This window comes from Bubalus bubalis, chromosome 16, assembly GCF_019923935.1.
Source record: "Bubalus bubalis isolate 160015118507 breed Murrah chromosome 16, NDDB_SH_1, whole genome shotgun sequence".
Lineage (NCBI taxonomy): Eukaryota > Metazoa > Chordata > Mammalia > Artiodactyla > Bovidae > Bubalus > Bubalus bubalis.
In genome coordinates, this window is record NC_059172.1 from 44,016,881 (window position 1) to 44,033,741 (window position 16,861).

Sequence of the window (16,861 nt, forward strand, 5' to 3'; positions counted from 1 at the left end):
CCCAGTCCCTGGGCACCATTCCCTTTCACTGAACCCCACACCCTGCGCAGGCCCAGCCTGGACTCTGAGCTGCATCCTCTACCTGCCCTTAGGCGTGCTGTCGTTTGTCTCCCTGTGCTGCTCCCCAGCATCTGCTTTTCTGGGGTCAAAAAGTCCTGGTCTAGACGCTCACTCCTGCCCTCCAAGTAGCCCGTGAATCTATGACTTAGGTTGAACTTGTCGCTGAGAGTTGACCTTCACCATCCATTTAGGACACAACTGAGGGTCTCTCTCAGGTCTATCTGGTTCTGCACACCCAGACCACAGGTCAGAGGTGCCCTGTGCCAGACTTGATGTAGCTGGACCTCCCCGCCCCCCGTCCACCACTACAGGGGAGAGTAACTGGACGTGAGGGCTGGAATCAAGGTCAGGCCGACCGAACACCTCCTTCCTGTGCCCGTCAGCCTCCTTCCAGGGTGGAAGCAGCCTGCTGGGAGTCTTGAGTCGGGGCCTCTGCCTCTACATCCCACGAGTATAGACTTTCTGTTTCTGACTTCCCCAGGAGCATCTACCACGTGCAGCCCCCAGCAGCCCTGAGGCTCTAAAAGAACTCCCTTACCTCCTGTTATGAGTGCTTTCCCTGTACTCCCTGGGAGGTGGATGCTCCTATCTGTGGGTGGAAATGGATCCTAACTTAGTGGATTCCCTAGGGGCTGGAGGCCTCTGGACCAAGGCATGGGTTTTCTTCAAAGCTGGGTCATCATGGGCTGTTTCCAGCTGGCGCCCTGCTCCTGGGGCATCATTTTATAACTGGGCCATTGCAGAGCAGGAAGATAAATACAGTCCTCAGAATTGATGGAGACTTAATAAAGGAATGTTTCATGGTCACCAGTGTGCAGACTGCCCTTCACAAAATGGTCCCCAGACACTGCCCTTTGAGGAAACCTCATTCCCCACAGAACGAGGAGGAAGGCAGAGTGGCTCACAGATCACAGATGACCCAGCACGGTCTGTACCTGGGATCCTGGGGCTGTGCTTGTCAGAAGGGGCTTATGCAGAAGAAATGTGAGTTTTAGAGTCAGAGACCTAGAGTTTCAATCCCAGCCCTGCCCGATAACTATGTGACTTCAGGCAGGGGACTCCCACCTCTGAGCCTGTTTCTTTATATCTAAAAGTTAAATAAAATACCACTAAAGCAACAACAATAACAACAATAATAATAATCTCCCTCAGAGCCAGTATCAGGAGTCAATGAGCTAACCAATTCCACCCCCGCCCATAGTAGGTGCTCTTTAAATCCTGAGATCGGCTCCTCTGCTCTCCCCCTCCATTCCTCCCACGCCTCCCAGGCCTGGCCCCTCCCTTGCTCCTCTTGCTGCTCCTTCGGGCGCCGCTACCTGAGAGAACTGCCAGTGGAGCTTCATCCTCTTGGCTCTGGCGTAGCTGCACTCGATGAGCCGCGGCCGGCTGTTGACGTCCACCAGACACCGGTTGTCGTCGTCGTCCACCGTGGGGCTCAGGATGCCCACGTGGATCTGCTGGCTGCTCGTGTAGTACACATTCTGGGGACCGGGGGTGGGGAGAATGAGGTCAAAGGTTAACAGCCAGAGAGGTGGGGAGGGTCTGCAGGACATCTCCTCGGGCAGCCGGCCAAGAGAGCACAATCCAGGGACCTTCAAATAATCTTCCATTGCAATGGACAAGAAGAGACCCTTTTACGTTATGACTCAGTACAGTGCCTGGTCCAGAGGTATAACTGATACAAAATTCTCAAGAAATCAAACTTAGCCTCACTATATGCAGTGTACTCAATTTTCTATACTTTTTTCATTGAAAAACAGTGGTCATGACCTTTTAAATGGATTTCAGCACCCACAGTTTAAGAAACACTGCTTGAATCCATTATTTGCAGGCTTGCTGACTTCTTCCCTCCATAAATATTTTGTGTAAGATGCTGCACTTGACCAGGAGTTAAAGAGCAAAAGACCTGGGTGACGTCTTAGGGAGCTCAGAGTTCTGTGGGAGGGGTGATATGTAATAGGCAATTTCCATCCATCCTAAGACTGTGTAGAGCAGTTGGCAAACTTCTTCTTAAAGGGCCAGGTGGAAAATAAGTATCCGGGGCTTTGCAGCGTGCTGGGAGGTCTCCCAACCACCACCAGGTTCGGTGGTTCTCTAGGACTCAGAAGATTCAGCATATAGTTGCCCTCACAGCTATGATTTATTCTGGGGGAAAGATATAAATCAAAGCAGCAAAGGGAAAGGCATGAGGGCAAAGCCTGGAGGAAACCAGGTGTCAGCTCCCAAGGCTCCTTCTACAGCAGTCACAGAAGATGCCCAGGAGTCCCCAGCAAGGAGTTGAGATAATGCCTGTGAAGGGTTATCTACCAGAGAAACACTTAGAGACTCAGCACCCAGGCTTTTTACTGGAGGCTGGTCACACAGGCAGCCTCTGCCTGGTACATACCTATCGCAGACTTCCAGCAGGAAGGCAGGTGTTCAGCATAAACCATATTAGTTGTATAATCAGTTTGGGCACAGTGAGCCGCTCTTACCATCTGTGGGAGTGGTGGGAACCTTCCTGCAATCCAAGCTCCCAGATGCCAGTCAAGGGCCAACCATGTAAGCGGGCCTTTCAAAGGAGAGCAGTCAGGCTGCTGTTTTACCCATTGTTTTGCACAAAGGGCCAAATGGTCTGGAAAATCAGCTCTGTGGCTGTAGTGCAAACACCGCCATGGGCAATACAAATGAAAGACTTGATTTACAGAGATCGGGCTGGCTCTGGTCTAGCGAAAGCCATAGGACCTTGGCCTTCAAGTTTTCAGTCTCTTCCCCCAACCTTAGGCAACGGTTCCCAACAAGGACAGTCATAGGGTTTGTGAGCTCTCATCCTGTATCACCAAAGAAATTTAAAACCCCAACCTATGATTAGGTCGCATGGACAAATCAAGACACCGTACTTCTCTGCTTTAGGTTAGATTTCAGGGTAGGCCCTATTGTTATCTTGATCTGTTAAAAAAAGCTCTCACTGGTAAATGTTTTTGATTAATTTCAAATGGTAAAAGGAAGTATTTCTTGTGTTAGTTAAAGAAGGTGATTCTCGAGGACTTTTAAAACAGGGTGCAGAGCATGAAAGGGACTGTGCGGGGAGAAGGGAAGTGCACATGAGGAGAGCAAATAAGGGGTGGACTTTCAGGGCCATATTCTTCCTGAACTTCGGCATCCAGGGAAGGGGTGGAGAGGCAGTCATCCTTCAGACGTTAAAAAGAGCCTCAGGCCAGTGGATCAGCTAAAGTCCCAGCAGGAAATAGGTGGCACGCTCAGGTAGAGGAATCCAAGGAGGGTAAATACAGGCAGGGTTCTCAGCGGTGTGGGTCTAGGGGAAGGGAGCACTGGGGTAGTTTAGTTCCTTGGGACAGTAACACGGAGCTGTTACTGTCACCAGGCTCAAAGGGATGAGAGGAGACAGCAGGCACCAGAATGTGTAAAAGTTACATGGAGAGACTTGTGAGAAGGGTTCAGGGAGGGAGAGGTTTGAGGTGATGGTGAGTGGTGGTTAATAACCACCCCAATATCACTCTCCCTTCCCCAGTCCGTTCCTCTGCTGGGTTGGCCCATTGGAACAACCCAGCTGGAAGTCAGACAACATAGGAGCCCATGGAAACTTCTGTAAAGTCAGCCTCGCAGGGCAGGACAAAAAGGATGGAGAGACAGATTGTAGACATTCATTACAGCTGGATTTGCTCTCCAAGGAAGTTTTATGAATCCATGGAAATGGACATCAAAACTACCAGGGTGACTGATTCTTCCCTTAAAAGAGGTAAAGGGTGACCAAAGTTCTAAGCAGAGGCCAAATGTAGAATGCCTGCCTTCAACATGGAAATGTGACTAGAACACAGAACCAAGGAGGCCCTAGTCGACACCTAAACTGGGTAAGACATGGGCTTCTCATCAGAATCCTGAGACCATCCATCAGGTGGCCTGGGTTCCCAGTTCACCATCAAGGGGAGTTGATGACCTGCTGTGGCTTCCAGTTTATTGGCATTGAGGGAGAATTTGATGACTGGTAGGATTTAGGAAGGATTGGGGGCAGGAGGAGAAGGGGACAACAGAGGATGCGATGGCTGGATGGCATCGCTGACTCGATGGACGTGAGTCTCAGTGAACTCAGGGAGTTGGTAATGGACAGGGAGGCCTGGCGTGCTGCGATTCATGGGGTCACAAAGAGTCGGACACGACTGAGCAACTGATCTAATCTGATCTGATCTGAGGATTTAGGAAATTAAATTAGATGCAGGTAGGAATCTCATCCATCTACCCAATCATCTAACAAGTAATCTCTAAGTTGGGTCCTGAGGGTCCACAGTTGAGAAAGCCATGGTTCCCTGTCCTGGATGATCCAACAGTCAAGTTGGGGAAACTAACATATAAGAAAATAGTGGTCCTAAACACACTGATATGGGAACCGTCCCTACTTCCTGCATCTCTTACCCCAACTCTTGCTATGTTGAAAGTTAATATAAAAGCTCACTACCTCCAAAAAGCCTTCCCTCAATGCACGAAAGCATGAGCCTGCTACCAGAGCCTCTCTGCAAAAATGCACAGCTATATATATGCCCTTGGGTTGAACGCACCATACTCTGTCCTCAGGACAGTGTAGCTCTTAGTCACATAGCAGGTCAGGACCCGAATTTCCTGAAGCTCCGGGGTGTGGGCTGCCAGACAAGGACAGCCAGGAAGGCAGTTACTGCCACTCCTTCCTTCATCCCTGTCACCAGGACTTGGCTCTCATTTCTAGGGCGGGCTCCACAGACACAAGTAGCTGCCCAGGTAATAGCTGAAACCAGTTTTATCCACTTAGCTGCTCTGAAGTGCTTGGGGGAGATGCTCAGAGAGTCATGTGTCCACTTACTTACTATCTGGTACCGCTGTCATCAGAGCTGTTTACTACTCCAGAGTCTGGGAAAATCATAATAAGGACAGACAGTTGTTTGTTATTTAAAAAGCAAGCAACAAAGTGCATCTCGAGTAGGGTAGCCATTAGCTGGTCAGATCACAGGGCAACTTAGCAAAGAAGATTCTGTTAAGCTGTCACTTGGACACCTCAAAAGCCCAATCAGCGGTGGACTGAATCAATAAATGGCCTGAACACTAAAGAGGGAAACAGTTTTTTACAAGACACCACGCTTTTAGTGCCTGTAGGTCCAGCAGGCCCAGCTATGCTTCTGAGCAACAGGGAAACTGGAGATTTAATAGGAGATGACTTAGAATTGTGATTCCCAGTGGCGGGCACTTTTGCCAACTAGAGGATATTTGGCAGTGTCTGGGGACATCTTTGGTTGCCATGATGGGGGTGGGAAAGGCTGCTACTGGCATCTAGTGGGTAGAGATTTCGATGCTGCTCAGTACCCTACAATGCACAGGACAGCCCCCCACAGCAAAGAACTATCCGGTCTCAAGTGTTAAGTGCTGCTATGCTTTATCCCAGTGAATCCTAGTAACAACTCTATGAGGCAGGTGTTACCATCACCCCCATCTTGTGGATGAGGAAACTGAGGGACAGAGAAATTACGAACTTGTCCAAAGTCACACAGTTGGAGAACAGTAGCTGAAATCTAAACCGAGGCAGTTTGATGCCAAAGCTGTGCCTGTAACCTCTCATCTTACTCGCCTCCCTCCTCCGTCCAGTCACTCCAGCTCCAGTGACCAGGCTGGAGGGGGAGAGGCCGGCTTGGAGGCTTCCATGTGATCCTGTGAGCAAAGGGTGGGGCGGGGCGGTTCTGGATTAGAGAACAGCCGCGGGCTGGAGGACCCTTGACAAAAAGGCCTAGAATCCAAGGTGCTACCAAGTGCTAAGACCGCAACAGCCCTCCTGTGACTCACATCAGAGGTGAGGCCGAGCTATTATCCTGTCTGTGGATGATTTATGACTCCCCCTGCCTCCCAGGGCACATATACACATCCCTGACCCCCCAGCTCCTCCTCAGCCACAAATGACTGCTTCAGCTCACTGTCCTCTCAGCCCACAGAGCTCAGCAGGCCTACAAACCCCATCTGATGCTGAAAGAGAAAAATCACCAGCGAGGGAAATGGACAGACATATGGTATGCTGGGTCTCATGCCAGGGGCGTCTTCCTGTAAGGAAGTAAGGACCCATTGCTGAGCCGGATGGCCAGCCAGGGAGCCTGTAGTGCCCCTCGGGGCACATTCCTGCCTTCAGGGCCACGGAGGCGAGGCTAGGCAAAGCCCCCCAGGGCGAGAGGTTCCCCTTGCTCTGTCACCTCATCTCCCAGACAAGGCAAGGGCCCCCGCCCTGCAGGAGCTGGGTGGGCCCCCTGCCAGCTGTGCCCAGCATCCCTTCTCTCCCTGGCCAGCTTGGAGGTGGGACCTGCCTCTGTCAGACTGAGTTGCAGCCTTCCAGAGGCTCCAGCCCTCACTGTATAAAAGGTCACCTCTCTGGGGGTAGAAACACTTCAGGACGGGGAAGAGTGAGAAGAAAACAAACATTTGTATCCTGCACCATGCCAGGGACCGTCCACACCTGAGGCCACCCTCGCTGTAGGGGTGAGGAAACAGGCTAAGAGAGCTCTGAAGACCCTGCCAGCTGCACAGGCAGATGGCTCTGCTCCCTCCGTAATGGGGGGGAGATTCCCCGGGAAGGCCGAGATCCTGGCAGTTCAGGGCTTTCCTCCCCCTCCCCGGGCCCAGCTGCCCAAAGGGGCCTCCCATCAGCCTGGCTGGAACTGGGGTGCCATCTCCCCCACAGCCCCGAACCCTCAGTTCAGGCAGGGGAACGAGGATCCCTGAGGGCTCTCCTGAAGTCACCCCTCAGAACCAGCAAGCGAACTGCCAGGTCATTTCCACCAGATCATTCACACTGAGTCCTGGGACGCCAAGAAAGGGTCTCAGGCGCCCCTGAAGGCACTCAGGTCTAGGAGGACGGCCCACTGGGTGGGGTTCTAGGACCCCCTCTCCCAGCCCAACCTGGGCTTGCTTTCTTTATTCAACTTTCACGTAACATTTTACTTGAACAAAGGGTTATGAAGAATTTACCAAAAAAGTTTGAAAACCACTGAGGTCAACCATGAGACCTTCATTTAGGAGAAGGTCATTAATGCCCAGTAAACCTTCATCAGCTTAAACCCCACCAATCAGAATTTGTGAACACTGGATGACCAGCTTTAACTTCCTGTCTCCAACCTCCTCCAGGCCGCTAGTCCCCTGCATTCTTTCGTAGGGCCACTTTACACACGTCCCAATCATTCCGTCCCCTCTTCTGTCCAGACTCCCATACCTGCACTGGCATACCTTAGCCTCTGTGGAAAGGCTGCAGCCCTCACAGCAAATCATGGGACGGGCAGGGGAAGGGGTGCTGCTGGTGGTGGGAGAGGGCCTCCTAGCAAATCAGGAACAGGGAGCAAAATGGGGTTGGATAGATAACTTAATAATACATTTTCAAGGTACAACAGAAGAACCGGCTCTCCTGCAAACAATGGTGTGTGGATTGTGAGCGACTCTGTTTCTTCCATTAAGCGATGTTTCCTTGGCAACACTGCGGGCCTATTGAGTAAGTGCCCTTGAAAAACGAGGTATCTTAGAGACAGAGACACTCTCGCACCAGGAGATGGGGCGGCAGTGGTAGTATTTGGCTAAAACATTCCTCGGCCTGGAGAAGGGTGATGGGGAGGCAGATGGGGACACACTTGACAAGAAGCTCTAGAACAGGGAGAAAACAACTCTTTCAGAGTGCTTTCATGGGAAAAGTGGGGTCTTTGTGGACATTTCTTAGGATACTTGGAGGGGATCTGTACCCTGGAGGACTGTGGTGGCCCAGCTCTGTGTAGGGGTGGACGTCACCCCAGGGGAGTGACAGTCTAAGGGTTAGAAATTACACTAATTGGATGACCAGAGAGTATCAGAATGGGGGTGTTGACAAAGTCCATCAAAGGGTGAACCAACCTGGGGGCTGGAGGGTGGGTTTCCTGGACAAAGGGGAGAGGAGAAAGATCTGTGAGCAAATGAAATGGGGGAGCATAGAGAAATGAAGAGGACACAGTCCTAAATGTGATCAAGCTTGGGTGTTCTTCACAACAGAATCACCTGCAGAACTTTAAAAACTATAATCACAGTCTTAGGGGTGGGGCCCAGGTGATTCCTGTGAGCAGCCAAGGTGGAAAACTGGGTGTATCGAGGGGATGATGGCAGCCTCGGGAGGAAACGTAGCGCCAGCACCTACAACCAGCTGGCTTCCCAGCCTCCCTCTCATCGTGGGGGGCCAGCGAAATCTGTCTGCAGGGCATTGTTTGGAGGACTCTGAGAGGTTAGGATGCACCGTGTTTAGGACAACAGTTCTCAAAGTGTGGTCCCAGCACCAGACAGGAACTTGTTAGAAATGCATATTTTTTAAGCCCAACCCCAGGCATGTTGAATCAGAAACTCTAAGAGTAGGATTCAGGAATCTGAGCTTTCACAAGTCCTCCAGCGAAGTCTGATATAAGTGAACATTTGAGAACTGCTGGTCTAGGAAACGGGTGGTCTGGTGGGCTTACAAGTCAAGAGGGCTCGGGTCTTTACTCAGCATCCCCGCTCTCGATGACTAGCTGGGAGCCACTCCGAGCCTCAGTTTCCTGACTGTAGAATACAGCTGTGGATGACGAGCCTGATCAGTCCTCTCGTCTGGCCGCAGGGACTGGAGAAGGAACTGGCAGCCAGGGAGAAAGGGAGAGAAGAGACCGGGGGGTCCCGCTGCCCTGCCTCAGTGCCCCCATGCCTGGGGTCCCCTCCCCGAGCCTGCCCGGCCAGTAGACCTGTTGTAAGATTCACAGAAACAGCGGGCAGTGTGTGGGCACGTTGGCTGGCTGGGGCAGAGGGATAAGGAACAGGGCCATGCTTTCTTAAATTTCAGTCTCTAGTGGCCACTGTGACATTCGCAGTTTGTACTAGAAACGGCCTTTGTCTTCTTTACCAAGAATGAGCTGCTGGCCCTGCTGCAGGCAGGGAGGGCTGATTTAAGGGCTTGGTTACTGGTCATTAACCCCTCGACACAGAGGTTTCCATGCTGAGAGCCGCAGGGCACTGATGCTAAATCAGGAACAGAGAGGACTCATTTCCAAAATGATCTTATGTTCACTAACCACAGGACCGGTTATATTTAAGGAATGGAAACATTTGTAAACATTCTGCCTTGGTAACCGTGAAGGAGTGCACATGTGGAAAGCAAGGTCCCTTGCTCAGGAACCCCCTTTCTGCCCCTGCTCTCGTGAGTCCAGGAGGCAACAGGTGGTGAGGCTAAGCACATGAACCCCCCAGCCTTGTAACTGGCACTCAGCCCCTAAACAGCAATCCGTCTAGTTTAAGTCAGCAAATACTCCTTGGTCCCCTCTACGGTGTGGGCCTGTGCCAGGCAGAGAGGCGGCAGGTAGGGCCTCCCTCAGGAGCTCTCAGACTGGAAGGGAGTCAGTCATGCTGAACAGGGCAGTCAGAATAGCCCCCTGGCCAAGCTTAGCACAGACTAGGAGCAGACCAAAGCACTCGAGAACTGGGGGCCAGAGCTGGAGTGATGAACTCTACTGGGGGCTGGTCAGTGAGTGATGAGCTCTGAGCACAGCCTAGAAAGAGAGCATGGGTGCATGTTCAGTCGATTCAGTCATGTCTGACTCTTCGTGCTCATATGGACTGTAGACTGCCAGGCTCCTCTGTCCATGGGATTCTCCAGGCAAGAATCCTGGATAGGGTTGCCATGCCCTCCTCTAGGGGATCTTCCAACCCAGGGATTGAGTCTCCTGTATCTCCTGCATTGCAGGAGAGTTCTTTACTGCTGAGCTACCAGGAAGCCCAGGAAGAGAGCAGTTTGCCTGGATAATTGACGAGGACAAGCGGCCTCTGGCAGAGCAACTGGGATACACAAGATCACCGAGGCCCTGTGCTGCACTGCCATCTGGGGAAGGAGAATGCCTCGGGCACGGGGAGGTGAGCTGGGGAAGCAGCTTAGGGTCTGCAGCGCTTGGACAGTGTCCTGATGGCCACGGGGAGCTGTGACTTCAGATTAACCAGCCCTCTGCTTGTCTGCACACCTGGGGGATCCTTAGAGGAGTTAAAGACATTTAAGCTGCCTGGCAGCGAGCTGAGGTTAGAGGTGACTCAGGCTGCTGGGCAGGAGTATCTGGGAAAGCCCAGTGGTGGGCTGGCAGGGCAGCCAGGAGAAGAGAGGAGCTTCGGACTGAGGGGTGGTCTCTGAACATAAGACTGAATAGAAAAGGCTAAGTCAGGCCAACTTTTGCCTCCCACTGTGTGCCTGACCCCCTGAGGGAGGGCATGGCAACCCACTCCAGTATCCTTGTCTGGAGAATCCCATGGACAGAGGAGCCTGGTGGGCTACAGTCTAGGGTCACAAAGAGTCAGACACGACTGAGTGACTTAGCACCCGTGCAGCACGTGCACCTGACCCGAGCAGCTGGGGAGCAGTCATGGGCACTACTGCTGGGCTCAGAAAGTCTGCCTTCGATTCCCCGCTGGCTGTGTGTTTTCATGTTTCATCCCAGGCTTTGTGCCCGAAGCACAGGTGTCACCTCTGTACCACCACCTGTGAGGTTGTGGGCAGCCCAGCCAGTCCCATCAGCAACCCTAACCCCCTGCTTTGCACTGTCTGTTCTCCCTGGGTCTGCTGGGGTCTCCTGGCTAGGAGTATGTCCCAGTGAGCCCCTCATTCTCAGGAGAGAGCCGAGTGACAGGGGTCACCTGGGGTTCCTGCATGGGAACCCGTGAGAAACCAGAGACAAACCAGAAAAGAAGGCTGCCAGATTCCTGATGCTGAGAGTCGCATTCACTTTCTTGTAGTAGCAACTTGCTCACCCTGGCCATATGGGGAGGCCTGATCCACAGGCTGGCCAAGTAGAGCACCCCATTGCTTGGTCCAGGGTTGGTTCCAGAACGGGACCAAGTCTGGGCCAATAAAAGCCCCCTGGTTTCCCTGTTTGTGGGGCCAAGCTGGGAGGCTCTGCTGCCCTTTCTCGTCAGGTGAGTCGCAGAAGCCCTTTCCTCTTTGACTAAGGAGAGAGTAAGTTTACACATAATGGAAACCAGAGTCATAGAGTGGTGAGAGAAAGAGTGAGAGAGGGAGGGAGGGAGAAAGTTAGGTAAATGCCTTTCAAGCCCGTGAATCCAGCCCTGCCTGAAGCCGGGACAGACATGAATTTGTCAATTACATTAGGTGATAAAATCTGTTTTGCATTTAAGTTGACTTGAGTTGAGTTTCTGTCACTTGGAACCAAGAATCTCAACTAATACAGAAGATACAGGAGACCTTTCCAGAATACCAAAGGGAATGAGGCAAAAGTTTCATGGAGTCATACAGCCCAGTTAGTCCTTGGCACAGGGTGAATGCAGATATCATGCATGTATAACATTTATTCATTCTTATATTTATTATCAGAATGTTTTCAAATAAAGTACTGAAGTTCTGAATGTCTGCTTTTTCTTTTTTTTACAAGGAAATCTCTCACTCATATGCATGCTAGTATGCTTTCTTCAGAGAATGAGAAGCTAGTGAGGCTAGAGGTTCACATGACCCTAGTAAATCCCCAGGAGTGGGCTGAGTCTCTGAACATTATTCATTATGTGGGTGTAAGTGGAGAATTTGAGAGCTGCAGAGGGAGCCCAAGTTTAGGGAAATAAGATCAGCACTGGTCCAGGATAAGGCAAGGAACAGGTGCCCTGGAACTGGGCTTGATGGCTGAGCCCATCATTTTCTGCAGCCTCCAGTGTCTGTCTCGAGGGAGCAGTGCCAGCCAACTGGCCCAGCCTGGACCTCAGCCCCACACCCAGTTCTGCGCCTGCCACCCCTCCCTTAGCCCTCCTGCAGAGTCTCTGTCTGCACCCCACACCTGACACAGGTGGCTGCCTGAACAGCTCTTCCAGCAGAATCCCACGGATGGAGGCTGCAGATGAAGGCTACTTCAGGCAGAAGCACAATGCCGAGGGACAGACCAATAGCCCCATCCATAGCGATGGCCAGTGAGGTGGGTCAGGGTCTGTGCTTGTCACAGAGAGGAAGCATGGCAAGGATGGGTGTTGCTGTCAGAAGCAGGCAAGGAGGGCAGACCCAGCGACTGGTGCCGGCAGTTGCGAAGAGGCAGGACTGAGCCTGTGATGCCTAACGGTGAACCATCTCCTCCGAGAATGGCTCTGCCCAGGGACGGGCCCCCGGCGGTCTGTATGCTGTGAGACTACCACCTGCCCACTGGGGAAAACAGAGCTGTTAAGGGGTTGAGAAGCCTCCCTCCTCCCAGGAACTTAAATCATGAAATGGAGAGACAGAGATGAGGCAGTGCGAGAGCTGTTAATAAGACACATTTAGGGGAACTCCCTAGAGAAGATCTATGAACTTGTACTGCTGAGGGCTGCCCCATTTCTGCCTTTCCCCAGGCAACCCTCCTTTTGAGTCTAGAAATGAATCACTGTTGGCTTTCTCTAACAGCACCCAGCCTTTGTGTTTAGCTTAAGCTACCCATGTCTGCTTCAGCTCTTGATGATTGTCACTCCTTTCTATCGAGTCCAGTTGTCCAAATAAAAACAGCTGTCTGTTGCTCATCTGTGCTTTCTCCATCTTCAAGAAAACTCACACACCTGCTGTCTGCCTGCTGGCCCTTTGTAGGTCCTTATTCTGGAAGGTGCTTTTCAAAACCCTTTAAAGCTATGTCTGGTCGTCTACCACCTGCTCCATCTGCTCTCTGACAAACAGCTAAAAGCACATCACATGCCCTGAGGAAAACGTGCCCTGGCATTCCTCTCTTCAAAACAGTGTCTGCCAACTCTGCATCCGCCTGTGACAATCAATGCTGGCTCCTTAATGCCTCTAACAGACTGACTCACTGTCCTGTCCTGCCACCCCGTGCCTCCCTCCAGACCGAGCTCTGGTATGTCCCTTCGTCATTGGTGTCAGACTGGGCCACGTGCCTTTAACCAATGGAACGTGAGTGGGAGAGACGCGTGTCATTTCCAGTCAGAAGCTGTAAGAGCAATCATGTCATCTGCCGTGTCTCCTTCTGCTCTCGGCCACTGGACTGGCAGTGTCCCAGGGCAGGGCTGCCCCGCTGGTCCCAGATGAAGACGAGGAGACACAGAGCTGTAGCTGAATCCTGATGACCATGTAGCCTGAGCAAGAACTAAGTACTTTTTGTTGTAAGACCTTGAGATTTGGGGGTCATTAGCCTAAGTTGAACGATTAAGAAACATTCTAGATAAGGAGTACTGCCAAACCCTAAAATGTGAGACACTGACTTTGAAGCCACAAGGTGGGTGGTAAGGAACCACCCCTGGAGGCCGTAAAGACGGTGACCTCTTTATGCAGTGGTGAAATACTTGACTAAACTGTTCCCTGCCATAAGCTGGTAGACAAAACATGGCAAGTGAGCTTGTGCTTTCGATGAAGAGCACGCCTTTGTTACTGTCGGCTGCTCGTGACAAGCACTGCAGAAGGAAGATAAGGTCAAGAAAGACTTCGACATGGAGCATGATAAAGAAATGTTTGTTATTGTAAGGCACTGGGATTTCGAGGTCATCTGTTACTGGAGCATAACGAAGCCTGAACTGGCTGACACACCTCTTTTGCTATGCTCCCTCAGCAAACAATCACACACAGATAGAATCACAAAATGTGTTGCGTGAGCTTAAAGACGAGTAAAAGGGGTTTGCAAAGTATATACTGAGAGGACTTGCTCCAGCAGGGAAGGGGAGGGAGAAGGATCCAAGAAGGACTGACTCTGGACGCATGTTCCCAGTCTCATGCATTAGCTGTGTGACTGTAGACAATTGACTTGGCCATTTATTCTTTTGATTTACTCATCTGTGAAAGCAGGAGATAACGGCAGTACCCATGCATGTTGATGGAGGACTGCCTTGTACTAATCAACGTTAGCCATTAGTAATGCTCCAGCAACATCGGTCTCTCCCAATCAGATTCCAAGATCTCTGAGGGCTGGGACCGTGCTTGTCTTGCTCACGATTGTATCTCTCTTATCCAACCCAGAGCCTGATGTGTAACATATACTCAAAACATATTAGTTGATTAGATAAATCAGTTACTAAACTATTCCAGGGATACTGAACTCCAGCTCAGACATCCATCCAGGCTCCCTCCCTGGTGCTGGTCACATTCCTTACTCTAAGAGTCCCCTAAGCTTCTCTCTGTTTAGTTTTGGACCGGTACCTTGTAGCTTCATGTAGCCTTGTGGATTAGTAGTTTGGCCAGAAAAGGATTCTCTCTCCAAGATAAGATTCTCAATATTTGCCCCAGCACACCGTCTGTGCCAGGCCTAACTCTTACCTGGCCTTCATGAGCAATGAGGGGCTTACTCCCTTCCTGCCACACTACAGCTCGGTTGCTAACCTGCACTGAATCGAGAAGATCTTACTAACAGAATGTTCCCAGGGAGAGTGTGTGTGTGTGTTTCAGAGTTTTTAACATGCGGTCAATGGTGACCTAGACTCACCAGTAATCTCAGTGATTTGGAAGATGGAGGAAAGAATATGGTAATAAAATCTATGGGTTAAGATCCAGCAGGGAGAAGTTAGCCCAGAAAAATGGACTTCCTGAAGATGAAATATTGGTGCTTTATTTCAATTTGCAACTATAACTCTATTTCATATGTTCCAGCACCATACCCCATGCCATCTCTCTTCCCTGGGAAGAGTATAACCTGATATATTGGGGAAAAAAGGTCCATCCCACATCTTTACTGGATGTCACAGGCCTCAGATAGCAACGCCTGATGGGCTGTACTGGGACGGGGAAACTGAGGCCGTTCCTCTGGGGACTCCTCTTCTTGCCATCCCACAAGATAGGCACTCCGTTATTATTTTTTGTATGAATGAATGAACAAATGAATGAGTGAATTAGTGAGATAATACAAAGTGAACACAACAGGACATTGTGATATATTATAAAAATAGTTACAGGTTTTCCTCATCCTTGCACTGAACACTTTGCAACGTGACTTTGTTACTCCTCCTTTCAAAGATGGAGTCTGTTTCTCTGCCCGTTGAGTTTGTGCTTGGCTGTGTGACTTCTCTGACTCCTGAAAAAGTTTCCATAGGCAAATGTCATCCAAGCAGAGACAGGAAAAACATTCATGTGGTCATGCTTGCTGTTTCTTGCTGCCCTTAGAATCCCTGTCACCAGCATCATGTGAAGCAGCCTGGAGTAGCCTATTGGATGAGAAACTACTCACGGCCCAGAAGCACCATCACTCCAGCAGTCAGTCAACACACCTCCAGAAGCTGACTCAACCAGCTAACCAGCAACTGGCCACAGCTGCCTGACTGAGCCCAGCAGAAGACAGGGCCAGCACAGCTCAGCCAAAACTGTGGACCCTCAGAATCTTGAGCTAAGTCAACGGATGTGTCTTAAGCCACTAAACCCTGGGGTAGTTTGCTATGTAGCAGAAGTGTACTCATTCAGGTCGCTCATATCACAGGTGTATCAAGGATGCTCAGTGTTTTACAAACACAATTCCTTAATCCTCAAAATAACCCTGCATAAGTGGGGGTGCTATCCACTGTTAGGTGAGAAAACAGAATTAGATAGAGGTAAACAGACAGCAAATGGCAGAGCTGGGAGCTGAACTCGGGTCATCTGGCTCCATAGCCCAGCTCTCAATCACTCCAATATCCTGCTTTTAACTAAAGAAAGAAAGGAAGGCTCAATTCCACCCTTTCCCATGTGAGCTGCGCTCCTGACATGTCTTCCTGCCCTTCTTTTGCCCCATGCATCCTACTCTTTCTTTAGGGTCCAGGCGCAGCTCCTCCTCCAGGAAGGCTTCCCTGACTCTTCAGGTTGCCAAGACCCAGTCCTCTTTGCCCTTGGCAGCTGAGACTCTGATTGCTTTTCCCAGCTGAAAGGAGGCTTCACGGAGTCCTGCTGACCCTGGACCAAAAGCAGCATGACGTGACCAGGACAGAGTTCTACTGCAGGTGTGGTATGCGGTCTCCACACTGTACCCGTGGAGTGAGCTTTGGAAGTGGGTGCTTTGTCCTGACCACAGAGCCTGGGGGCTGAGGGTAACTGCAGTGGCAGCAGGAAAGGGGATGTGGTCCCCCCACATTCTTTCCCTCTCACCCTCCCAGTTCCCATGGGGCCTAAACGTGCACCTAAGATTTAATTTGTGTTGTCTTTATAGGACTTTCTCACCCTCTCTCACCCCCGATATGTTCTGTGTGTACTTCTTCTCCTGGTTGATCTTTTCTTATGTGCTTTCCTCCTAAGCTTCACTTTAGGGCTTCCCTGGTGGCTCAGAGGTTAAAGCGTCTGCCTGCAATGCAGGAGACCTAAGTTTGATACCTGGGTCGGAAAGATCCCCTGGAGAAGGAAATGGCAACCCACTCCAGTACTCTTTCCTGGAGAATCCCATGGATGGAGGAGCCTGGTGGGCTACAGTCCATGGGGTTGCAAAAAGTCAGACACGACTGAGTGACTTCAGTTTCAGTTTCAGTTAAGCTTCACTTTGAGTCTTCTGAAAACACCTATTAAAATCCTGGTGTCTTTCAAAGACAGCCCTTTCCAACCAAAAGGGCCTTTGCCTGTCTAGATGGTTAGGCCCTTCAAGATGGCTATTCTCTTGCTCTCTACAGATCCCCGGCTTCACTCACATGACTATCCAATCCTCTTACTTATAGGGCTCAATAAGCCCCTGGAAACTGATGAGTCTACCTGACCTCGATTTGCCCTATAGACGGTAGCCTCCTTCCCCTCCTAGTAGCAAAGGCTGCTGCCATGTCCTGTCCACCCTCTGCACACACGGTGGGGTGTCACCCTTTGTGTAAGATCCCTGGGTCCAGTGAGCCATTGATGTCTCTGTTGCTGTCCCTGGGCTTTTTCTTCAGTCTG

The 16,861-nt window shown here is 50.9% G+C and overlaps 1 protein-coding gene across 4 annotated transcripts in view; it reads right to left on the reverse strand.

The window, feature by feature from the left end:
• GALNT18 (polypeptide N-acetylgalactosaminyltransferase 18) overlaps positions 1-16,861 on the reverse strand; it is a 391,174-nt gene that overhangs the window by 54,140 nt on the left and 320,173 nt on the right. For 3 of the 4 annotated variants that reach the window (XM_044929523.2, XM_044929524.1, XM_006045991.4), the window contains one exon: positions 1,377-1,541. The exons of the other annotated variant lie outside the window; for it this stretch is intronic. In XM_044929523.2, the coding sequence (XP_044785458.1) occupies positions 1,377-1,541 (165 nt within the window). The remainder of the gene's footprint in view (positions 1-1,376; positions 1,542-16,861) is intronic. 4 annotated transcript variants of the gene reach the window in all.